The sequence below is a fragment of the Ursus maritimus genome, unplaced genomic scaffold, assembly GCF_017311325.1.
Source record: "Ursus maritimus isolate PB19 unplaced genomic scaffold, ASM1731132v1 scaffold_10, whole genome shotgun sequence".
In the NCBI taxonomy this organism is placed as follows: domain Eukaryota; kingdom Metazoa; phylum Chordata; class Mammalia; order Carnivora; family Ursidae; genus Ursus; species Ursus maritimus.
Window position 1 is genome coordinate 46,547,815 of NW_024423344.1, and position 25,832 is coordinate 46,573,646.

Genomic DNA, 25,832 nt, shown 5'->3' on the forward strand with positions numbered 1-25,832 from the left:
TAACATTTCTTACATTTTTTCTTCTATGAAACTTAACTAATTTTCTTGTATTCTTGATGTTAGTAAGGTTAAAGTCTAATTACTATCCAGCTTTTGTCAACCTTGATTTCTCCCTCATTCTATCTAATGCCTTATCTCACCTCCACACCTATTCATTTGTCTAGAATCTAAGTCTTCTCTTCATCCTCCCTTTGCTCTTAGGGATCATGTCTTAACTGGATTATTACTATAACTTGTGAGGAGTTCTCTGTGCTCATATAGGCCATCCTTTTCCCCATTATTAGAAATTATTTTTCTATAATATCAGCATCAACAGCAAAGATCTTTTGGTCATGTCACCTTTCTATTAGTTTCTTGTTGACCGTGAAAGAAAATCCAAATTCCTTGCCCTAGCAAGTAAGACTTTAGTTGCAGTCATAGTTGGAACTGAGCCTACCTTTCTACTACCATTGTTCTCTAAGCTAACCCCAACCACTTATCTCACAGTTACTAAAACTTCACAGCTCTGTGCCTTTACACATGCACAGGCCCTCCTGTGCCTTCTCTATGAATGTTAGTCTCCTCACACATTCTCCTCCTAATGCTTCTAGCTTAAGAAAAATGGTAGCATTCAGATAGAGGTGCTTGGTGCTCTGTACTTCTAAGACACATCAGACACAAATCTCTTTGGTACCATTTACCATGTGGTGTACAGTACGTTGTTTCTGTACTTAAATCACTACTAGAATAGTTATACCATGAGTTATTAATCCATTAGGTATTAAACTTAAATTTAAGGTGTCCATTAATATCTGACGAGTTTTTGAGATGTTAACTACATTTAACTTCTTCCTTCTGAATTTAGAGACAAGAGTCAGATAGGTATCTAAATAAAGCCCTCTAATAAAGCTCTAATAAAGCCCTCCTGCCATTCTGATACAGCTAAATTGGAGACTTCATCTTGGATCTGGAGCCATGACAGCTGATAACAGTATTGGCAGTGGCGTATGTCATCTCTTGCTTCCACATTTACCAGCCAACTAATAATTCTACCTCTGAAAACTAACCCTGGTTCACCATGAAAAATAGGGGTAAAATTGAGGGAAAACAGGAAAAATGTATTTAAAATTCTGCTTATACCCATAAAAGGATTGGTCAACAAATGTATGCATATTACAGTAATGGGCCTGCAAATAGCTTCACTTACTAAGATGAACTGTGTGGCTTTGTTTTAAATCTGAAACACTTCTGGAAGGTTTCTTTTTAATGTTAAAATAATGGTTGTTGTTGAATAATGTTATAAAAATTGTTACATGTCATTGACTGCTTTAATTTGAGCTAGTAAACCTTTAGTTTTTACGGGCTTTAATTATTTTTTTAATCCTAACTTACAGTAAAATTGCCATGGCCTTTAAGCTTTTTAACAATTAACAATGAAATGCTAACCTGTCAGTTAAAATTCCTTCTGAAAAAGAGTGGTGTGACAGTGGCAGAATTTAGAATTGGTCTCACTGAACTTTTTTCTAATTTAAAAAAAAAAAGGCCGTCAATATGTTCTTAGTACTGTACATTTTTTTCACAGAGTAGCCTACTTAAGTGCACAGTTTCATTATTGCAAGTTAGGATAAAGTTGTTCTGATAAAATAATGCACATCTTTCCTAATTAAAAATAGTCATTTCTTTTATCAAGAAGAGAAGTAGTGAGATTGATGTTATCATTACTTATTTATAATTACATAACATACATTCCACGTAAAAAGCCTTAGAATCATTCAGAATAATGGGGCGCCTGGGTGGCTCAGTCGTTAAGCGTCTGCCTTCGGCTCAGGGCGTGATCCTGGCGTTATGGGATCGAGCCCCACATCAGGCTCTTCCACTGGGAGCCTGCTTCTTCCTCTTCCACTCCCCCTGCTTGTGTTCCCTCTCTCTCTGGCTGTCTCTCTCTCTGTCAAATAAATAAATAAAATCTTTAAAAAAAAAAAAAAAGAATCATTCAGAATAACACATCTGTATTATTATGCTTTATAACAAGAAACTTTAACATGTCATATGATGCAAGCCCTGCACCTTTTAAAAATAAATGGAATGAATTTAAGTGACCATGTACTTTAAGAAATATGGATTTACAAATGGACTGTTTGAGATTATGCATTAGTCCTTTTTAATGTTCTTATGCTCCCTGATTCATTAGTATGACCTCTTTTATTTTCACGTCTGCCGTGCTTTTTAAGGGGAAAAAAACTGATTTTACATCATACACTTTAATATTTTTCAGTTGAAAATGAAGATGAGGCTGAAAGGGTTCTTTTTGCCTATGGCTATGGTGCTAATGTTCCCACAACGGCCAAAAGACGACTAAAGCAAAGGTAAAATCAATATATATTTGTTTTACTTATCTACTCAAGCTAAATGTAATTACATTATGCTTTTTGATAATGTGCAAAGTAAAGTTACTTTATTCTTAGTATGCATAAATATTAAATTGCTCACAAAGTAAAGCACAGTAAGTTATAATCCTGCATTTCATGTATTTTTAAGTGAGTTTAATGGTCAGTAAAATATAAGTGTACATTAGAATTTTCCTAGAATTAGATTCAGTGGTAATGACACCATTTTAATTTTATTTTCACATTAATTTCAAGTGAGTTACAAATGAATTTGTACCAACAGTTTTCAGGTTAAAATTAATTAATCATGCTTCCTTTTTCTCTCATTTTTTATTCAACTGTGTACATTCCTTGGCATATATTTGAGCAAAAGAAAGAGGGAGACAGGGAGAGTAAGAGATTGATAAAATGTGTATTATGATTGAAAGTGTAAAAGACTGTGTAGCCCAGAAAATTTGGGGGAGATCCACTCATGATTTTGTGAGATATTACTTAAAGTACACTAAGAGAAAAATTGTATCTATATTAATCAGTTTTCTAGTTGACCTAGCTGATTTTTTTACCTAACTCCTTTCTCTAACTTTAATTCATCCTTCTGTGCAGAAACATCTCACTGTCCCATTTGCTACTCTATCAAATCTAAATATTTCTGCCAGACTTCCAGACCCCTCCACATGGCCCCACCCCTCCAGCCTCATTTGCTTCTCTGCCCAAAATGAGGGCAGTACATCTTTATGCCTTTGAACGTCTGTTTTCTCCATACCACACAATAGAGCATCTCTCTTATCTCATTAGCTCTTGTTTCCCATGTCATTTCCCCAGCCATATGGAAGGTTCCTCAAGGTCAGCAACTGTATCTTAATTCTTGTTTATTCCCTTAATGTAACATGATGTGAGATACCTAGTAGAATTGTCTCTTTATCAGAGTATTTGAGGATTCAAAGCTGCTTATCTTCTATTTTTATGAGTCGATTTTAAACATTTAGAGACATTACACACTAAGTAAGAAAAACACTTCATCCGAATTCTAGTACTTTTGTAGTGATGGCTCAGAGAATATAATGTCTTTAAGGCCGTGATGTAAGATATAGGTCATTTTATAACGAAACAAATGGATACTTTGAATTTGTGTCCCTTACTGGTTAAAGAAAATATCTGGAAAATTTTTAGATCAAGGATAGGTGACTGTCAAGTGTCATTTTGTAGCTGAAATAGTTAATTCTGTCTGATGAAGATGCATGTATTTCTGAAGTCTGTATTATTTGAAACATCATGTATAGCCCCGTCCCATTACCATTCTCTGCCCACTCCCTCCACAGGTCACTAAGGGTGACCTCGGCTATTTTGTAATTATCAGCATATCACTTTTTTGGAGCATTAAATTGCCTATGGAGGAATAGAAAAGTACTTTTATGGGTAAGAGACTTCTTTGTCAGTGGTAAGTGATTGGTAAATACTGAAAATTGAAATTTGAAGGAAAAGGTCAATTCTCTTCTTTTTTTAGCTTATGAATCCTTCAAAAGAATCTTTGTCACAAGGAGGGAAAAAGAAGAATTTTGCTGTTGTAAGCTTTTTTCTTTAGCCCTAAATGCTGAGTTCCTCTAAAATTGAAAGCAATTATTATTGTTACCTTACTTTTTTAAAAGAATTTCCAAAAACAGATGTTGATTTCTTAATAATTAGAGTGAAGATTTAAGGAACCACAACTGATTCATATTCTGAATAATCTTAACTATCCAAATATTTCTAAAGATTTTATCACTGAGCTATCTATGTGCCTTGAACAAGTGCCTAATGTGCATACTATTAATATCTCCTACCAGCTGGTGCCAGGCATTCGTCTCATGGTGAACCAGAGGGTTATTTTGAGGAAGTGCTTCTCAGGTCATCTAAACTAAGTGAAGGGAAAGTAAGTCTATATACCCAAAGAGGACATTTATGCATTCCTTCACCCATTCATTCAACATATTCTATTGAGTGCCTACTGTATGCACAAAATTGACCAGTGGCAAAGAGGGTCCCTCTTTTAGGGTTGACACATTTCCAAAGTTTGCAAAGTCTATATTTCATTTTTTAGTAGATATTTGTAAAGAAGTCAATGGCTTCATGCTCTGTTTAAGTTTAACTTATTTAAGATGAAAGCAATGTAGCTTTTAAGAGAATCTGTATTTAATTCTTCACATTTAAAATTAAAGCAATGGAAACTGAAGGTATATTATAAAACAACTCAATCAGAACCGCAAATGAAATGTTTGCATAATAAAGTTTTCATTATACATTAGTCTATACCAAAATATATTAAAATTTCAAAGGAACTTATTTTCAACTGCTACACGATACATTCCATTCATACTATGTTTGATGTAAAATCTCATACATTCAACAACCAGATTTAGGTACTTTAGAGTAACGCTTAATTGGAGTAAATTTCTGATTATAAAAATAATACACTTATTTTAGAAAATTGCTGGTAATCCTACCATCCAAAGATAACCATTCAAACTTTATATAGACACATATATTTTCTTGCATATTTAGGCTATTATTGTATGTAACGTGAAAGTTTAATTTTTTATCTTATAATTCCATCTTGAACATTTTCTTGTATCACTGAATAGTCTTCAAAAAGATAATTTTTAATGGTTATCCAAAACTTTAATTTTTAGGCCTTTGGTTTTTGAGTTTCATGTTGTTAAGAAATTCAGTAGTCACTGACAATTTTCACCGGTTGCCTGTTGCTACTGAAGGTATATTATGAAATTTAAGTGAGAAAATGGATGCAGAGTTCATCACACAGTGCCTGGCATATAGTGGGTTATTCAGGAAAGGTTAGTTTGTTAGACTGATTAGTGTTTCTTAGAGTAAATCGCACAGTCGATTTTAGAGGAAAGGCTAATACTCCAAAAACTTTAGGCACAATTTAAGTTTTCACTTTAAACAGCTTTGTTTGAGAATTTTAATGAGACTTCTTAATTAGTCGAGACACTCCCCTGGACATGAAACCAGTTTTGAGATTCACTTTTTTTGATGTTAGTTTTAAGACATATACTGTAATGCCAATTTCCTGTTAAAAAAAAAAAGTAGCAAAATTAATTTTTGTAGTTTGAAAAATAACTCCCAAAAATGTCTCTTAAACACATAATTCTCAAATCAGCTTACTCATATTTTGAAGTTTCAGTGAAGATAATCGACAATAACGAAATATCACATCAAACTCTTTCTGGGACAAAGTTGTGGTTGGTTAAAAGGGCTTATACAATGAAAGTAAATTAAAATGAAATGGGCTCTTCTTGACTTGACTAAACTTGAAAATCTGAAGTAATGTTTTTGTTTCGGTCATGATTGTTTTGAAAATAGCAAACAAGATTTTCTGGTTACATGTTTTGGTTATGCTCTTTAACCTGCAACTTAAATGGGTAACACCCAGGCAGGAACGTGGTCTCAGTGTGTGCTTCTCTGTTTGCTTTGGCAGATCTGAATGGATAGCCTTTTCTGAAGGTTCTTAAACCTTTCAAATTGCAAGATTTACTGCATGCTATAGACCTTTTGTTTTAGTTTCCATCTAGTTTTAGAAAGAGCTTTAAGTTGAAACTCTCACAGTAGACTCAGCTTTATAATAAAGGAAAAAATTAAAGCAAAGGAAACTTTTTTCCCCCTCTGGCAAACTTTGGTACGTAATGGAAATTTGGTTTTCTCTCTTTATTCTCATGTGGATGAGTGTGTCCTTGGGGAAAGTTGTACTGATTTCATTTGGGTTAGTTTTAGGAATAGTCCTTTAAAAAGTTACTGATGTTCTATTCATGGTCAACTCGAAAGTATAAACCTGTAGAATAAACTAGGGAGTTTCATATGACTGTTGGTAATCAGCATGAGACCACTATTTGGTTCTCAAGAATTACCAACAGAGCAATAAGTACAGGCACCAACCTGAAGAGTTCTGAAGCTAGAATCATTCTGGCACTAGTGCCCTTTTTTTGAACAATTTATTTTTTATGCCCTACTAATAGAGACAGACCTCTGACCTGCTAAAATTGAAAAAGATCAAAAAGCCAAATGTTATTTCAGACAAGTAACTAATTAGCAAGTCACTAAATAAATACACTTACTTATTTGGAGTTTTGATAATACTAAGAAAATCATACCAAGATTGAAGGAATTGGGACAGAACATCAGTCCTCCATGGTGCTTTGACATCTCAGATATAGATGAAGATCTCCCATGTGCACATTGGCAGGGCTATGCTATTATGAAATTATGTGTAATAAGCAGCAGTGCTGCTGCCATTGACAGATCTAAGAGAGTAACTTTTATTTGGAGTCAAGAAGTGATGGGGGGGGGGCGCCTGGGTGGCACAGCGGTTAAGCATCTGCCTTTGGCTTAGGGCGTGATCCCGGCCTTATGGGATTGAGCCCCACATTAGGCTCCTCTACTATGAGCCTGCTTCTTCCTCTCCCACTCCCCCTGCTTGTGTTCCCTCTCTCGCTGGCTGTCTCTATCTCTGTCGAATAAATAAATAAAATCTTTAAAAAAAAAAAAAAAAGAAGAAGAAGTGATGAGGGAGCTAAGAGATAACCCTGTTGGGAAAATTTTACCAGGTAACAGGTGAAGTTTTCGTTTAATATTTAGATACAAAACTGTACTCCTGTAGTAGTAGTTTCTAGTTGATGTTGAACTTAATCTTGGTGCAGGTAAAAGTCACATGGCAATGAATATAATGACAAAGAAGTATGGTTAAGTTGTACCTATGTTAGTGTCGCAACAGCCTGTAAAAGCAATGCTTTCTTGAATTTAGTACATTCTGTACGAAAAAAATAATAACCTTTAGCAGGGGTCATTTTTCCTGACTGTATCCATAGTTACTCTTTTTAAAGAACTTGGACGTACTTGTTTTCATTCTGTGTGCATTGTGCTTAAAGAGACATAAACTCAGCTATATAGATGAGAAATTCTTCATTTGTTTTTCTTTGAATTTCAGTTAAAGTGAATTTCTTCCCATTTTTAACACTCCAGATTTCTACACAGAATCCACTTATTACACCAAATCACACGCCACAACAATATGCCACATTCGAAGATATAGGAGGTTGAAGTATAGAAGAGATGAATTGGTATCTGTAGTATTTGTTTTCTCTTACTAAGTTTATGCACATTTCTATCACAAGTTCAGTGCTTAGATGCTGAGTATTAGTCCTGCTTTAATATTGAAACTCTGCAACCTAAGAATATGGCTTCTACCAGTGTGTTCATCTGAACAAAATTCACTTACAACAAAATCAATCAAGAACGATTTATTAAGTGTCTACTCTGTTTAGCACACACCACAGGGGGTAAGACCGTGTCTTCACGTAAGTTGCATCTGTTCGGAAAGAAAAGATTAACACACATGAAAGAATATCGAGAAACATCGAAAAATATATAATTTAGTGCCATAATGTGTGCTAGGCTATGTCGATCAGCGCAGTAGAGATCAGTGAAGACTAGCATGGTCAGAAATAGAGGAAGTGAAACTTGAAGGGAGACTTTAAAAAAAAGTTAGGTCTGGTTCACCTGAGTGGCTCAGTTAGGCGTCTGACTCTTGATCTCAGCTCAGGTCTTGATCTCAGGGTCCTGAGTTTGAACCCCACGTTGGGCTCCATGCTGGACATGGAGCCTACTTCAAAAAAAAAAAAGAAAAAAGTTGAATCTATCAAGCAAGGAAATAACCTGCCTTCCTCAGACTGGGGGGACCAACAGAGGTATAGTGGAAGGAAAATACAAAACATGTTTATGGGACATTAAGTAGAGTAGACATTAATGGAAAATAAGGTTGGTTCAGTTGAGATTACAGAAGGCCTTGATATTTTTAAATAATTTAGACAGAGTAGAATTAATCATGTAGGTAAGATTTGAAGTGGGTGAGAAAAGGACATAAACATCACTTCATTAAATAAGAAATACAAATGTCTGACAGACATATGAAAAGATGTTTAACCTCATAAATGAAGAAATTTAAAGATTCTATTGTTTATATAAGGTTATTAGCAAAACTTTTGAAGATTGATTATGCCCATTGTGAGCTAGGGTATGAAGAAACAGGAAGCCTTATATAAAGTTCAGTCATTCAACAGTTTATTACCGAACACCTCCTTTGTACCAGCTATTATTCAACATACTTTGACTACATTCGAGAACAAAATAATTAAAAATCCTACTCCTTGGAGAACTTTTTATTCTAGTTCATGAGAATTTAAATTTGTACCAACCTTGGGGCGCCTGGGTGGCACAGCGGTTAAGCGTCTGCCTTCGGCTCAGGGCGTGATCCCGGCGTTCTGGGTTCGAGCCCCACATCAGGCTCCTCCACTGGGAGCCTGCTTCTTCCTCTCCCACTCCCCTGCTTCTGTTCCCTCTCTCGCTGGCTGTCTCTATCTCTGTTAAATAAATAAATAAAATCTTTAAAAAAAATAAAAATAAATTTGTACCAACCTTTCAAGAGGAATGTCTGAAAGTCTGTAATACACATGTGTTGACCCTATCATTATGCTTTCTGAGGACATGGCAGTACAAGGAGTGCAAAGATATATTTATGTAATTATTTAGAACTTTCTACAGCATAAGGCACTGTTGTGAATGATGTAATTGGATTGTTTTTTTATTATTGAGTTATAAGAGTTCTTTAGGGGCACCTGGGTGGCTCAGTCAATTAAGCATTTGCCTTCAGCCTAGGTTATGATCCCAGGGTCCTAGGGTGGTCCCACATCAGGCTTCCTGCTCAGCAAGGAGCCTGCTTCTCCCACTCCCTCTTCCTCTCCCCTACCCCTGCTTGTGCTCTCTCGTTCTCTCTCAAATAAATAAATAAATAAAATCTTAAAAAAAAAAAAAGAGTTCTTTATATTTTCTAGATACAAGTCCCTTATCAGATACATATTTTGGAATGTTCTCTTCTGTTTCATGTGGGTTTTTTTTTTTTTTTTTTTACTTTCTTGAGGGCGTCTTTTGAAGCACAAAATAGTTTAATTTTGATGCAGTGCAGTTTATCTCATTTTTCATTTGTTGCTTGTGCTTTTGGTGCCATATCTGAGAATCCTTTGCCAAATCCAAGGTCAGGAAGATTTACTCCTGTGTTTTCTTCTAAGAGTTAATATCCTAGTTTTTACATTTAAGTCTGATCCATTTTGAGTTAATTTTTGATATCATGTGAGATAAGAGTTTTGTAATATTTTTAATGTGGCTCCTAAAAATTTTTAAATTACATATGGGGCTTGCATTATGTTTCTATTGGACAAAAGTGGCCCAGACCATTGGTCTCCAGACTTTTTGATATGACTCCTGATTGGGGGAAAAAAATTGAACATTCACCTACCAGTACATGTACATGTATTTATTTATCAATTACATACATGTACTATCATATGAATAACATATTATATACATTAAAATATAAAACCTACATAGAAAATTAAAATTTTAAAGACACTTGGGTCTCCTAGGTGGCTCAGTCAGTTAAGTGTCTGCCTTTGGCTCAGGACACAATCCTAGGGTCTGGGATCAAGCCCCACATTGGGCTCCCTGCTCGGCGGAGAGCCTGCTTGTGCTTACTCTCTTTCTCCCCCCCTCTCTCTGTCTCTGTCAAATAAATAAATAAAATCTTTAAAAAAATAATAATAAAACTTTAAAGACACTTAATATTAAAATAAATGTAAGTAAAATTTCCCACACTTCAATGGATTATTTTGCACATAATTGCTTCTGGAGACCACCAGTCTAGACTGTGATCTTAACTTTATAATTGGCTCAAGTCTTCTTCCTTCTCCACAGTGTTGACAGAGAACTCTCTCAAGTACAAATCTGATCATGTCATGCCTAACCAATTTACGGATAAAATCCAAACTCAGCTTAACATTTAAGACTTTTCATCATATATCCCTGCCTTTGTCTCTCTAGCTTCAGCTCTCACCACATGCCATGTGTTTTATCAATCCATACCACACCCCCACACATCATCCTTTACCTATTATGCTTTTCCCTCTGCCCGGAATGCTGTTTCTCTGCTTCCTCACCAGATGAGTCAGTACTGGTTTTCAGCCCTCAGTGTGCCCCTTCTTAGCATTTAGCACACTATGGTAATTTATTTGCCCATCTTCCTCAGCAGACTAGTAGGTCCTCCAGGTAGAAACTGTGTATTCCCAGTGCCCATATAGATTACAGGCTTTTTATAAATTTTGTTAAAAGAGAATGTTCTTGAATGTCTTAATGAATGAATTAATGTTTCTTCTAATTCAACCTGCTTTTCCAAAGTCATTGATAATTATGATGAAGATAAAAAAGCTAATATTATAATCATTTTTGTTAATTGCAAGTATGATTATGATGAAAGTTATATGTCCTGTTTTTCCTGTGTGTTCTAGATTTCTCAATATTTTTTATTCTTTTTCTTCTTCCTTTTTTCCTTTTTTTTTTTTTTTCCTTCTGTAACATCTATAATCCATGGGCTAAATGGGTCATTTAGGGCAACCTGAGAATCTTAATACCATTTTTGAAATGTCTATGAAGAGATGTGTTCTGCTGTCTTTATAATGACTTTAGGAGTAAAAGTAAATGTTTTAAATGTGATCAGTGCTTCACTTGGAGACCAATTATATGACAATTTCTTCTACATTATAAGCATTATGTATCATAAATGAGGTCAACAGTCAGAGTAAAAGTCACAGTCATTTCTGTAAGCATCAGTTCCTAGAAAGTTTTTCTCAATAAAATGGTTCTATATGCTAGTAATTACAACACCGTAAAACACATTAAAGCACTTCAAGGTATCATAAGATAACTTCTTTCTATTTAGAGTTGATTTTCCTCCCTTAGAATCCTCAACTAAAATCAGGGCAATTCTTGGTAGAAGGAGGTAGCGCTGGTATTAGGACATAAGCACCAGCATACCAAGAATTTCTTGAATTCACTACTTTATGTCATATGCTATTTTGCGTTGATAAGTGATATCACACCATATCTGCATAAGAGCATTATGCAGTTTCCAAACAAAACAAAATCACCCAAACCAAATGAGCTACTTACTTTTTTTAAACATGTTGTCTTCAAGTCATTATCTTCCTCAAAATGTTGGTAATGGGTGACCTTTGCATCTTATTATTTTCTTGCATCCCTTTTTCTTCCATTTCGTATCATCCGCAACTGTTTTCTGTGTAATAGCGTTTGATTGTGTTCATTGTTCCATACTGAGCATTACACCTCACAGTCTGTACCTTCAACATACATTCCTGAGAAATTACCATGTACGAAGGACCCTCGTGCTGAGTTCTGTCAAAGACAGAAAGATGAAGAGACTTACTCCTAACGTATATGAAGGATGAGAAAAAGAATGAAAATATGAATGAAGATAACTCAAAGGATTTTATATTAACTTCATAAAAAACAGTTAATGATATGAAATACTGATATTTGCAAACATATAATAAATCCAACAGATTAAAACTGTAAACATAAAATAAAATTAGTGTTAAGACTTATTTGTAGAGATCTTATTTTAGGGTCAAATTTGAGAGAACTTAGCATATTTTAGATTGAGAGAGAGAAAATGGGGTAGCCATAACTATAAATATAAAAATCTCTAGAAGAAGAAAGTAGGTAAGTGGTTCCCTACAGCTGGGCAGTAGGATGGGGAACAATGTTAATGGGGAAGGATTTTTTTTTGTAATGAAAATATTCTAAAATTAGAGTATTAGTTGCATAATTCTAAACATACTAAAAACCACTTATTTGGACACTTTAAATGGGTGGACTTTGTGGTATATAAATTACATAGCAATAAAATTCTATATCATTAAAGCTGTTTTTTATAAAAAACAATTGTCAAAAAATAAGGACTATGTCTTTTCCATCTCTAACTGCAACTGATTATTAAGGCAAAATCTTATGCCAGTCGAAACTTAGATATGAGCATATGTAAACAAGCTGCACAATTCACTATATAAACTTTTACCAGAACTCCTCTTTTTCATTTGGGATAACAAATTCTTAGAAATGGTTGTGTAGGATGATGTTAAGCATTATTTTCAGAGTTTTGTCTGCATTCCTTTATCCAATGTTAGGAAATATTTAAAATATAATGGAATTGTTCCTGTTCCGTAAATAAATAAAATAATTTTATTTAAAGTGAAAATATTTTGCTGCATGTCATTATGTAACATCTCGTCTTCTCAGATTCCACAGATTTTGCGATTCAGTAATTAACTCCTTCAAACATGAAAATATAAATAGGAAATTTTTAGTTTTTTGGAGTCACAGAGAAGGTCTGTGGAACAACATGTCTTCCCAACATTATTAGCAGTTCTTTAAAGAATTATACCATGTTTTTTTCCCTAGTAGGTAGGAGAAATGATTTTATAGTTGAACCTTTTTTTATTGTGTCTTAAAAGTGGAATTGGGGCATTTCACATTTAATGTGATGTTAAATACTGAAGGTTACACTCAGTACAAGTTGTGATCATCATGTGATGGTCAAAGGGTGATCTTTTAGTACGGAATATGCCTTTACCATAGACATTGCCCACTTTTCATGCATCTTTTCCATCTCTACTTTCAATAGAAAATCTGTTCAGTTGTTTTTTGTATTATAAAATGCATTTTGTTGTCTGAGGTAAACACTGAAGCTTTTCAAAGTGCAGGCTTATTATTGTTTCAACTAATTGCCTGATTTGTTTGTAAATGGGAAATTTTTATAAAAATGGAGAAAAGCTGTAAATTGCTATCTTGTGGTCTTTTCAAACAAGTATAATGTAACTCTCATACTTTTATAGCAAGGGCTAGAAACCATTACTGCAGTAATCAATATATCACAGTTATATTATTATGGAGATTTTAATGTTACTTTCAAAATTCTGAGCTGTTGGGATATTGGTCTTCCACTGTTACCACCAGAAAATATTTGACTCCATATTTTTTCTGTAAATATTTAAGTATTACTAGGAAACGGTAAGTCAGTTTTCAGGCATACAAACACATTGTTAATATTTTAGAAAGCATTCATCTTTTTTAAGCATTAATTTTCTTATTTCACTCACCTAGTGTCCACTTGGCAAGAAGAGTGCTTCAGTTAGAAAAACAAAACTCATTGGTTTTAAAAGACCTGGAACATCAAAAGGAGCAAGTAACACAGCTTTCACAAGAGGTAAATAACTTAAACAAAAGAAACACATATAAAGAATCACAGTGTTCATTTTAATTCTTTGTCACTCCTTTGTATATTTTCTGAACGGTTTTAAAATAAGCTGTTTGCTAGTACAAAATGATTTTACAACTTACGAAACTAACTTAATGTTAAAGCTTTATAAAACGACTCATAGTGTATGGCAAAACTAAGATCAAAAAAAGAGATTAAATGCCCAGACTAAATATAAATGCAGACTAGACAGGCAAAGCTTTGATTTCTGAGAATATCAACTGACAAAACAAGTTTGGCAATTTCAGGTGGCATTTTGAGTTTTTAAATAAAACCTCATTTTTTAAAAAATTTTATTTTAATTCCGGCATTGTTAACATACAGTGTTATATTAGTTTCAGGTGTACAATATAGTGATACAATAATTTCGTATATTACTCACTGCTCATCATGGTAAGTGTACTCTTAATGCCCGTCACTTATTTCACCCATCCTCCTACCCACCTCCCCTCTGGTAACCATTTGTTTAAAACCTCATTTTTAAAATAAGTTTGCTTTTTGACTTTTTTGATGAAAAATTGCTTTTCTATTAAACATACTTAACTTGGTATTCTCAAGCTCTCATATTATTTGGTGCATGATAGTTCCCAAATTATCTTTTAAAAATCAGAGTCATAGGGGCGCCTAGGTGGCTCAGTCGTTAAGCATCTGCCTTCGGCTCAGGGCGTGATCCCAGAGTCCTGGGATCGAGCCCCACATCAGGCTCCTCCGCTGGGAGCCTGCTTCTTCCTCTCCCACTCCCCCTGCCTGTGTTCCCTCTCTTGCTGGCTGTCTCTCTTTCTCTGTCAAAGAAATAAAAATCTTTTAAAAAAAAATAAAAATCAGGTTCATATTTCTTATTTTCTTCAGCCTTATATTACATCATTTAAAAAACATATATATTTTACATGGTGTTTTTAATTCTTTTATTAACATTTAATTACATTTTTCTGTACTTCTGAAATTCAAGTAATGATTAAAACCAAAGATGCCAACTCATTAGGATTCCTTTTATTTCCTGAGTTTCAGCAAAACAGCTTTTTTTTTTTTTTAGACTTTATTTATTTATTTGAGAGACAGACAGTGAGAGAGAGCACGAGAGGGGGGAGTGTCAGAGGGAGAAGCAGATTCCCTGCCAAGCAGGGATCCCAATGTGGGACTCCATCCTGGCCCTGCAGGATCATGACCTGAGCCAAAGGCAGACGCTCAGCCAACTGAGCCACCCAGGCGCCTTGCATAACAACTTTTTTTATGTTAATATTTTAAAACTTGGATCTTATAATAAAGGGATTTTTAAAGACATGTATTAAAAATTATTAATATATATCATGTATTCTTTGTTTTCTGAAGAGCCCCTTCCTATTTACCTTTATAGTGCCCTCCATTAAAGTACTTTTAATAATGTGACATGAGGATTTTATGCTCAAATTCCAAAAGATCAGAAATATTTCATATCACTCCAGTGCCCGACATGTAGTTACGCTCAGGATGGAAGCAGTGTGGTGCTGGTGGGTGCTCACCACCAACCCTCCAGGCAGGAGCGTGAGAGACAGCTCTGATTGGTAGGATTTGCTTGCGTCTGTGGGATAAATATCCCCCCCGTGACTAACTCTGAACTGCCAACATCATGTTACTGAACACAGAGTAAAGATGCGCAGTAATACACCTTACATAGTTTCCACCACACAGATACAGTAGACATGGATAAACTCAAGAGCATAGCTAATAGTAAAATAATTAAAAATCAGTGAGTTTGAATATTCTCTTTTTTAAATAAAATTGATTTTATTGTACATTTAAATTATTTTTAATAATGGTTGTGTTTAACATCCGGCTTACAAAATTCCTAAAAATTTACCAGTTTGCCACCACAAACTGCGGGAAGCCAGCTCCAGCACACCATGGAAGGATAAATAAATAAATGATTAAAGAAACAAATGTGAAGTTAAAGAAACATCAGATTGCTGATATTTTATAGATCCCTCATGTTTCTTTTAACTTCAGAATGACCTATCAAAAGTATTTCTAAAAAAACTAAACTACATGCATACTTGTGTTGGATATGTGTGTGTATGTGTGTCATATTACTTAAAAAAAAAATAAAACCACCTTCCTAAAAACATCAGTTAACTGAAATAGGAATTTCTTTTGCTTTGAAATAGGAGTTTCTAAATGGCACACAGCCGCATACAAATTGTACGGGTGAAATGTAAGAAATTAAATTATATACTTCTTATAATGAAGTATAAGTAACTTTTTAGCTTTTTATGAAACAATTTTAAAATAAGCTGTTGGCTTACATTGAGAAAAAGATTTAAAAACTAAGATATAGGGGCACCTGGGTGACTCAGTTGGTTAAGGGACTGCCTTCAGCTCAGGTCATGATCCTTCAGTCCCTGGAGGAGCCCTGCATTGGGCTCCCTGCTCAGCAGGGAGCCTGCTTCTCTGCCCCTCCCCCTGCTCACGCACGCTCTTACTTTCTGTATCAAATAAATAAAATCTTTAAGAATAAATAAATAAATACTGAAATATATGTGATATGAACTGGTACAATGCCTCGAATTTGCTTTTAAATAGCCCATAAAAACTGGGGGAAGGGCTCGTAGATAAAAGAAAAATTTCAAAATATTGATCATGTTTGAAGCTGGCTAAAGGTTACATACGGGTTTATTATTCAGTTCTGTACTTTTGTGTATGTTTGAAAATTTTTCATAAGACATTGGGAGAAAGAATCAGTAACCTTATATTAAAATTTTTGTGGCTATAATAGTATATAACCTTTCCCTTAAGATTGAAAATAAAGTATTTATAATTTGAAATATTCTATGGATTTAACTGTTTTCTACCTAACAAAAATTGTGTTGCTTAAATTGAAAATGATTATATAAACTAGCTGAAAGATGACAGTATTAGAATGTTTCTTTAAAAGCTGACTATTCATGATACATGGTGAAAAAAATAGAGAAAGAAATTCTCTCAGTATCTATAGTCTTTAAGTAGTTTGTTTAAACTAGCTTGGAGTTTTGAGGGCCGCCCGGATGGCTCAGTCAGTTAAGCATCCAACTCTTGATTTCGGCTCAGGTCATGATCTCAGGGTGGTGAGATCAAGCCCCAAGTGCTCAGTATAGAGTCTACTTCAGATTCTCTCTCCTTCTCCCTCTGTACCCCCGCCCCCCGCTCATGCACTCTAAATAAATAAATAAATAAATAAATAAATAAATAAATATCTTTAAGAAATAAAAAATAAACTAGCTTGGAGTTTTAAGAATAATATGCAGGTGAAACAAATAATTGAAGTTATAACCATTGAGTTATATATGTTATTGAGAATGTATCTGAAATTAAATATACATGAAGTGCCAAAATGAAAATGCTAAAAAATATTCAAAAAAGAAATATTCCTTTTATAGTAGCTTTATTAAAGTATAATTGACATACAGTAAGCTGCACATATTTAAAGTGTACAGTATGATAACTTTTGGCACATATTGTATACCTATGAAATCATCACCAAAATGAAGATAATGACATATACTTCACCCCAAAAGTTTCCTTTTGCCCCTTTGGAATCTCTCCCAACCTTTCCTATCCCATCATAGTCCTCAAGCAACCACTGATTTGCATTCTGTCACCATAGATTGGCCATGTTTTACATTCTACATAAATGGAATCATGCAATATATATATACACACTCATTTTTTATCTGACTTCTTTCACTCTGCATAATTATTTCAAGTTTCATCCATAGTTATTTCCTTCTCATTGTCGAGGCACATTCCATTTATGGATATACCACTGTTGTTCATTCATTCACCCGTTGATGGACATTTGGGTAGTGTGCAGTTTTTGCCTGTTACAAGTCGAGCTGATCTGAATATCCATGTACAGTCCTTTTATGAACAGATGCTTTTTGTTTCTTTTGGGTAAATACCTGGGAGTGGAGTAGGTGGATCATATGCATATGGTTAGGTGTCTACTTAACATTTGGAAAACTGCCTAACTTTTCTGAATGTCTGTGCCATTTTGCATTTCCACCAGCAGTGTATGAAAGTTCTAGTTCTTCTACCACCTTGTGAAGACTTGATACAGCCAATGTTTTTAATTTTAGCCAGTCTAATGGGTATACAGTGGTCTCTCATTATGGTTTTAATTTGCAATTCCCAATGACTAATGCTATTGAGCATCTTTTCGTGTACTTCTTTGCCCTCTGCTCTTCTTACTGGGGGAAGTGTCTTCAAAATTTTTGCCAATTTTCTCACATTGTTCTCCTATAATTGAGTTTTGAGTATTATTTAGATATTCTAGATACAAGTCCCTTATCAGATATATGATTTGCAAGTATTTTCTCCCACTCTGTAGCTTGTTTCTCCATCTTTTAGCAGTGTTTGAAGAGCAGTTTTTATCAAATCCACTTTATCAGTTTGTTCTTCTATGGATTTCATGTTTAGTGTTGTATCTAAAATTCTTTGCCTGACCCAGAGTCACAGGGTTTTTGTCTTGATGTTTTATAGTTTCAAGTCTGTAATCCATTTTTAATTTGTGTATTGTGTGCAAGGTATTGATTGAAATTCATTTATTTGCGTATTGAAATCAAATTATTCTCACATCATTTGTTGAAAAGACCTTGTTGAAAATCAACCATAAATGTGTGAGTCTGTTTCTGGACTCTCTCTTTCCAGTTATCTAATTTGTTTATCTTTATGCCAATACTACACTCTCTTGATTACTGAAACTTTATAATGTCTTGAAATTAGATACTGTTGGTCCTCCAACTCTACTCATTTTCAAATTTGGCTATTTTGTGTCCTTTGCATCTGTATGAATTCTGTAATCATTTCTACAAAAAAAATTTTTTTAAAAGAAAGCTGCTGTGGGGGCGCCTGGGTGGCACAGTCGTTAAGCGTCTGCCTTCTGCTCAGGGCGTGATCCCAGAGTTCTGGGATCGAGCCCCACATCAGGCTCCTCCGCTAGGAGCCTGCTTCTTCCTCTCCCACTCCCCCTGCTGTGTTCCCTCTCTCACTGACTGTCTCTCTGTCAAATGAATAAATAATCTTTAAAAAAAAAAAAAAGCTGCTGTGATTTTGATTGGGATTGCATTGAATCTATAGATCAAGAGGGAAAAATTGAAATTTTTTTTTTAAAAGATCAATTTTTTTTTTTTAAGGTTTAGGGGGACCCAGATGGCTCAGTTGGTTAAATATATGAATTTTGATTTTGGCTCAGGTCATGAACTCATGGGTCACGGGATCAAGCCCCACATCAGGCTCTGCACTCAGCGGGGAGTCTGCTTAAAGATTCTGTCTCCCTCTTTCTGTCCCCCAGCTCACTTACATGCCCTTTCTCTTCTCTCCTGGATAGATAGATGATAGATAGATAGATAGATAGATAGATAGATAGATAGATAGATAGATAAAATAGCTTTTTAAAATATTTATTTATTTAGAGTGTGAGAGCAGGGGAGGAGAAGACGGAGAGCGACAAACAGACTCCACACTGAGCAAGGAGCCTGACTTGGCCTGATCCCAGGACCCTGAGATCATGACCTGAGCAGAAATGGAGTCTGATGCTTAACCAACTGAGCTAACCGAGGTGCACCAGAAAATTGAAATCTTAATAACATTGAATATTATGGCTCATTAATCCACCTCATCCTGGCATTTATTTGGATCTTTAATTTCTCTTACTCATTTTTTATTCTTTGGTGTAAAAGTTTCACATCTTTTGACTAGTCTTAATATAGTCATGTTTTTCCATCCTTCTACTTTTAACTTCTTTATGTCTTTATAATTGTTTTATAGGCATCATATATAGTTTTATCTTACTTTTTATCCCGTCTAACAAAATAGGACTTTAATTGGAGTTTTTAGAACATTTTTAAAAAGATTTTATTTATTTACTTATTTATTTATTTGAGAGAGAGTGAGAGTGAGAGAGCAAAAGCAGGACGAGGAGCAGCAGAGGGAGAGGGAGAAACAGGCTCCCCGCTGAGCAGGGAGTCCAACACAGGACTCAGTTCTAGAACACTGGTATCATGACCTGAGCTGAAGGCAGATGCTTAACCGACTGAGCCACCCACGCGCCCCTGGAGTTTTCAGAACACTTACATTTAGTGTGTTTATTGTTAAGTCTGTCATCTTGATATTTGTTTTTTATTTGTCCCATCTCTTCTTTTTTCCCTTCTTTTTTTTCCTGACTTTTTTTGGATTAGCGGAATATGTTTTATAATTTTATGTTATCTCACTATTGGTTTATTAGCTTTAACTCTGTGTTTTTACGGTAGTTTCTTTAGACTATAGTATACATCTTTAACATCACTATCTTGTTTCATGTGAGGTTCTGCTACTTTGTATATAGTAAAAAGCCTTAAAATAGTATACTTCCATTTGTTCCCTCTTAGCCTTTTGTGCTCCTTTTGTCATATATTTTACTTATACATGTAGAAACCCCACACTACATTGCTATTATTTTTATTTAGGCAATTGCCAATTTTTTAAAGATTCATTTATTTTTAAAGAGGGAGAGAGAGCACACGCAGTGGGGAGGGACAGAAGGAAAGGGAGAGAGAATATTAAGCAGACTCCCTCCTGAGCGTGGAGAGCTCTGCGGGGCTCAGTCTCATGACCCTGAGATCATGACTTGAGCTGAAATCAAGAGTTGGACATTTAACAGATTGAGCCTCCCAGGTACCCCACCAATTGACAAATTTTTAAAGAGATACAATTATATGAGGAAAAGATACTGTATTTAACCAAATAGTTACATGCGTGGTATTCTTAATTCCTTTGTCTAGGTCTAAATCTCCATCTGGTATCATACGGTTTCTGGTGGATGCACTTCTTTAAGTGCTATAGAATAGGTCTGCAGGTGATGACATCTTTCTGCTTCTGTATTTTGCAAAAAGTTATTTCACCTCTTTTTAGCTTTTGTTTTTATATTTCTTACAGTTCTTAACAGAATTTAAGATATGTTTTAAATTTAAGAATGTAAAATATATTACTGACAGTTATGTTACTAAGGCCAAAAAAAAACTGGAAGCACACATTTAAGGGTTCACTCTTTTATGACAGAAAATTCACATAACATAAAATTCACAACTTGTACAATTCAGTGGTTTTTGGTGTGTTTACAATATTGTACTGCTGTCACCACTATCTAGTTATAGAACATTTTCATTACCCAGAAGGAAACTCTACCCATTAAGCAGTCATTCCCCATTCTCCCCCCCCCTCAATCCCTGCCAATCACTGTGTGCTTTCTGTCTCTGTGAATTTGCCTGTTCATATAAATGGAATCATGCAATATGTGACCTTTTGTATCTGGCTGCTTTCACTTAGCATCATGTTTTCAAGATTCATTCCTGTTATACCATCTATCAGTACTTCATTCCTTTTTATGACCAAATAATATTCCATTGTACAGATGCATCCTACCTCATTTATCCGTTCATCTGTTGATGGACATTTGGGTTATTTCCACCTTTTGATTGTTGTGAATAGTGCTGCTATGAATATTCAAGTACAACATTATGTTTAACTACCTCTTTCAGTTCTGTGGAGTGAACACCTGGGGGGGGGATTGCTGAGTTCATGTTTGTTTTACAAAGAGAATTTCCCCCAGGGTAGAAATTTAAAGGTTGACTCTTTTTTCCTCTCTCTTTTTCAGTACTTGAAAGATGTTGCTCCACTCTCTTCTAGTTTGCATTGTTCTGCCAAGAATATGCTGTCATCTTTATCTTTGTGCCTCTCTAGGTAATGTGTTTTATTTCTCTAGAAGCTTTTAAGATTTTCTTTCCTTTTTTCTTTTCTTTTCTTTCTTTTTTTTTTTTTTTTTTTTTTTACTAGCTTTAAGCAATTTGTGATGTGGCTTATTGTGGTTTTCTTCATGTTTACCGTGCTTGGGTTTTGTCAAACCTCTTACATATGTAAGATCATCAGATTTGGAAATTTTTCAGCCTTAATGTCTTCATGTATGTTTCTGTCCTACCCTCTCTTTCCTTTGGAGACTTCATTAGACATGTATTATACTGCTTGACGTTACCCTACAACAGAACAAATGTTCTTCTTTTCATTGTTTTCAGTCTTCTTCTGCCTTTGCTTTTGAATAATTTCTCTTAGTAAGTCTTCAAGTCCACTAATCTTTTCTTCTCCGGTGTATTATCTGCTGATAATCCACTCTAGTAAGGTTTACATCTCAGATATTGTAGTTATCATTTCTAGTTCAATTTGAGGTCTCCTTTGTATCTTCCAGGTCTACTTAACCTTTTCAAACTTTATTTTCTTGAGCATATGAAATACAGTTTCAATAGCTATTTTGACATTCTTATCTACTAATTTTATTATTGTGCCACTTTTTGATTGGTTTCAATTAAATTGATCTATCTCCTTATGTATCATATTGTCCTTTGTTTTCACATGCTTACTAATTTTTTATTGGACACCAGATGTGAATTTTACCTTACTGCTAAATATTTTTTAATTACTGTAAGTTTTTGTTAGCTTTCTTCTCAGACATGGTTACATTTCTGGGGAAAGGTTTGGTTCTTTCAAGTACTGCTTTTAGCTTTTATAAGCAAAGAAGGTTTCATCCTAAGGTTACTTTTTCCCTCCACTACTGAAACCGAAGCCTTTTGAATATTCTACCCCATGTCCTATGAACTATTAAGTTTTCTACTTTGGCTGGTGGCAATAGGTAAATTCCTGGCCCATGTGATCTTCAGAGATTGTTCTTTCTAATACTTTCAGTGGTTCTATCTCAGTCTCTGGTAATTTCTTTACACACATACACTATTCAGTGCCCGTGTGCATACTCAAGGGGAAACGTCTGTAAATTTTCAGAGTTTTGTCTCTGTGTAGCTCTTTTCTTCAGTACTCTGCCATAATAACTATAGCCAACTTGGTTTCTACTTCTGCAGATCCTTAACTCAGGGAGTTTGGCAGGCTCTGCTTTGATTCCCCCTTCCTGAACTATTGCCTGAAAACTCTTCCCATACAGTGAATGAGGGCAGCTGTAGGGTTGGGCTCACTTTGTTTCCTGTGTCTCAGGCTTCACTGTTCTTCATTGTTTGATGTACAGCGTCTTCAGACCGTGGTTTCATTAGTTGGTTCAGTATAAAAGAGAATAAAATTATTGGCTTTCTTTTTTATATGTGTTTATATGCCATCTAATTCTCAAGAAACCACCAATGGATTAAGAATGGAGTGTTCAGACATAGGCAGTAAGCATCTTGATACCAGTCTTGGTGATGTTTTTTGGGATCTGACTCCAAAAGCATAAATAAACAAGTGGGACTACAAACCAAAAGTTTCTGCACAGCAAAGGAAACCATTAGCAAAATGGAAGGGCAACCACGGGAGAGAAAATATTTGGAAATCATATATCCAATAAGAGGTTGATATCCAAAATATATAAAGAATTCCTACAGCTCAACACTAGGAAAAAAATTAAAAACCCAATTTAAAAATTGGGCAGAGGATCTGAATAAACATTTTTCCAAAGAAGACTTACAGCTGGCCTACAGGCACACCAAGAGATGCTCAACGTCAGTAATCATCAGGGAAATGCAAATCAAAACCACAATGAGATACCACCTCACACCTGTCAGAATGGCTGGAATCAGAAAGACAAGAAATAACAAGTTTGGCAGGGTGTAGAAAAAAGGAAACCCTCATTCACTGTTGGTAAATTGGTCCAGCCACTATGGAAAACAGTATGGAGTTTATTCAAAATAATAATAGAACTTCCATATGATCCAGCAATTCCACTTCAGGGTATTTATTCAAAGAAAATGAAAACACTAATCCAAAAAGGGGTGCAATATTCACTGTAGCATTACTTACGATAGCCCAGATATAGAAACAACCTAAGTGTTGATCAGTGGATAAATGGATAAAGAAGATGTGGTATGTATACAATGGAATATGACTCAGCCATAAAAAAGATGCAGTCTTGCCATTTGCAACAACATGGATGGAGCTAGAGGGTATAATGCTAAGTGAAATAAATCAGGCAGAGAAAGACAAATACCATATGATCTCACTTATATGTGGAATCTAAAAAAACAAAACAAATGAACAAACAAAACACACGGGTATGGAAAAGAGTGTTGGTTGGCAGCAGAAGGGGGATGGGGATGGGTAAAATGGGTGAAGGAGGTCAGGGGGTACAGACTCCGAGTTACAAAATGAATAGGTCATGGGGATGTGGTGTGCAACATGGTGACTATAGTCAGTGGTATTGTCGTGCGTATTTGAAGGTTGCCAGGACAGTGAGTCTTGAAAATTCTCATCACAGAAGAAAAAAATTTTTTGACTTTTTATGGTAACAGTTGGTAACTAGACTTACTGTGATGATCATTTCAAAATGTATACAAGTGTCAAAACATTACGTTGTATACCTAAAGCTGATATAATATTGTATGTCAATTATATCTCAATTTTAAAAAAGAAAAAGGGGAAGAAAAGGAGTGTTGATGCGGGGTAGAAAATCTAGGCTGTGTCATAAAGCATACCGTGTTACCACCAGAATTGCTGTGCTGTAGCTACCTTGAATCTTGGTGTTTGCTCTTTCTCTTTCTAGCCATTCAGTAAATATTTATCAGACTCCTACTATCTTCAACCACTGATGAACAAAAGAGGCATGCTCTTGCCCCTTTAATGTGTACAGCCTTGTTCACAAAGGCCTTGTCTTCTAGTAGCTCACTTAGAGATTTATCTGTTAGAACTTAATTTTAGAAAATTTATCTAGAAAATGGGATATGCACAATCTCAAGTGACCATATGGCAGGGTTTTAGTTACTTGAAATTCTCTACCTAGGAGGCATTTAGGAGAATCCAGGTAATATGTTGCAAAACTTTAGATTGCCAGATTTGAAAGAGGCTATAGGATGCATGGATAGAATAAAGTAGAATTCTGTGTACTAACCCTAAAAGACATCCAAACTATGTGGATAAATTTTTTCTAAAAAGGAAAATTGCAGGATAATTTATATTGTATTTCTCTATTTTGGCCATGGGAGTGTGTGTGTGTGTGTGTGTGTGTGTGTGTGTGTGTGTCTTTCTAGGGGGTGGGATTGTGTTTCTAAGCATAGAGAAAAAAGTTTACATAATATACAACTGTCATGCCAAGGGCACACAAATGCCACTAGTATTTGTCATATGAATAGAAAAACATTTGGAGTAAATTTACAGGCAAAGAATTAACAGAGTATATACCATCCCCAAGTTCTCTTTCCACAGAAAAGTGTGCTTAGGCCTGGCACAGGTGCTCTGGGTGTGCCACAGAAAGGGATCTGATAGAGGGACTCCACACCAAAACACTGTACATGTCTGAAGAGAAGGTTAAGGAACATCTAGTTGCCTAAGTCATCTGGGAACGGGAGCCTTTGGAGGTTATAATCTCTATTAACTTGTTCTAGTAGAATAGAAAATGAGTTCCCAGGACCATCCATATTTATCTTTGTAACAACAAACTGCTTACCTCTGAGATTGGGAGTGGGGAAGAACAGAAGGACTAATTTTTGCCTTATGCATTTTTGAATTGCTTGAATTTGTTCCAACTCACATGAGATTTTTTTTTTTAAGGCATAGATTTGATGATCAACACAGTATTTGACTCATGATAGGTAGAAAGTAAATGTTGGTTCATTAGATAGATCATTGACCTAGCCACTCCACCAAACTTAAGTAGATTTATAAAAATAGAAATAAGAGGCAAAATTCTACTTTTTAAAATATATCTATAAACAGAGATTACATTTCAGCAATATTTGTTGTACCCTCAATTTTACTGCCAAGGAAATATAGACATATATATACATGGATACCCAGACATAGATCTATATGTATGCCTTGAAGTATGCATAGAGATATCTGGAATAATAAAAAACCAAAAGAATCATTCATTGTTGATGATTATCATTGTGGAGGGGGGCACTGAAGTTCTAGATGGAAGAAAGAGATCCTTTCGGTGTATGTTCCCTCTCTGTAGTTTAAATTACTTAGTATGTGCATGTGCTATCCCCTTCGTCCCTCCCTTTCTTCCTCATCTCCTTCCTTCCATTTCATTATCAAGAGCAAGTATTTAAAAGAATATGGAAGTATTCCAGAATATCAGAGAAAGGATTTGCTATAGGAAAAATTCAGAAGCCTCTATAAGCATAACATGCATTTGAAAGTTTTAGGACTGAGAAAAGCAAACAGGAAGGGTGTCTAATATGCACAGGCAAGGAAAAAAAGTGGCAGGACTTTCTGCTTGATGGAGTCTTTGAAATACTTGCCAG

At 35.0% G+C, this 25,832-nt stretch overlaps 1 protein-coding gene across 5 annotated transcripts in view; it reads left to right on the forward strand.

The window, feature by feature from the left end:
* The window catches only part of PIBF1 (progesterone immunomodulatory binding factor 1), a 197,797-nt gene that overhangs the window by 122,335 nt on the left and 49,630 nt on the right, over positions 1-25,832 (forward strand). For all 5 annotated transcript variants that reach the window (XR_567411.2, XR_567410.2, XM_008686641.2 and 2 more), the window contains exons 13-14: positions 2,255-2,345; positions 13,422-13,524. Coding sequence is in view for 3 of the 5 variants with exons in the window: in XM_008686641.2 (XP_008684863.1) it covers positions 2,255-2,345; positions 13,422-13,524 (194 nt within the window). In the remaining 2 variants the exon portion in view is untranslated. The remainder of the gene's footprint in view (positions 1-2,254; positions 2,346-13,421; positions 13,525-25,832) is intronic.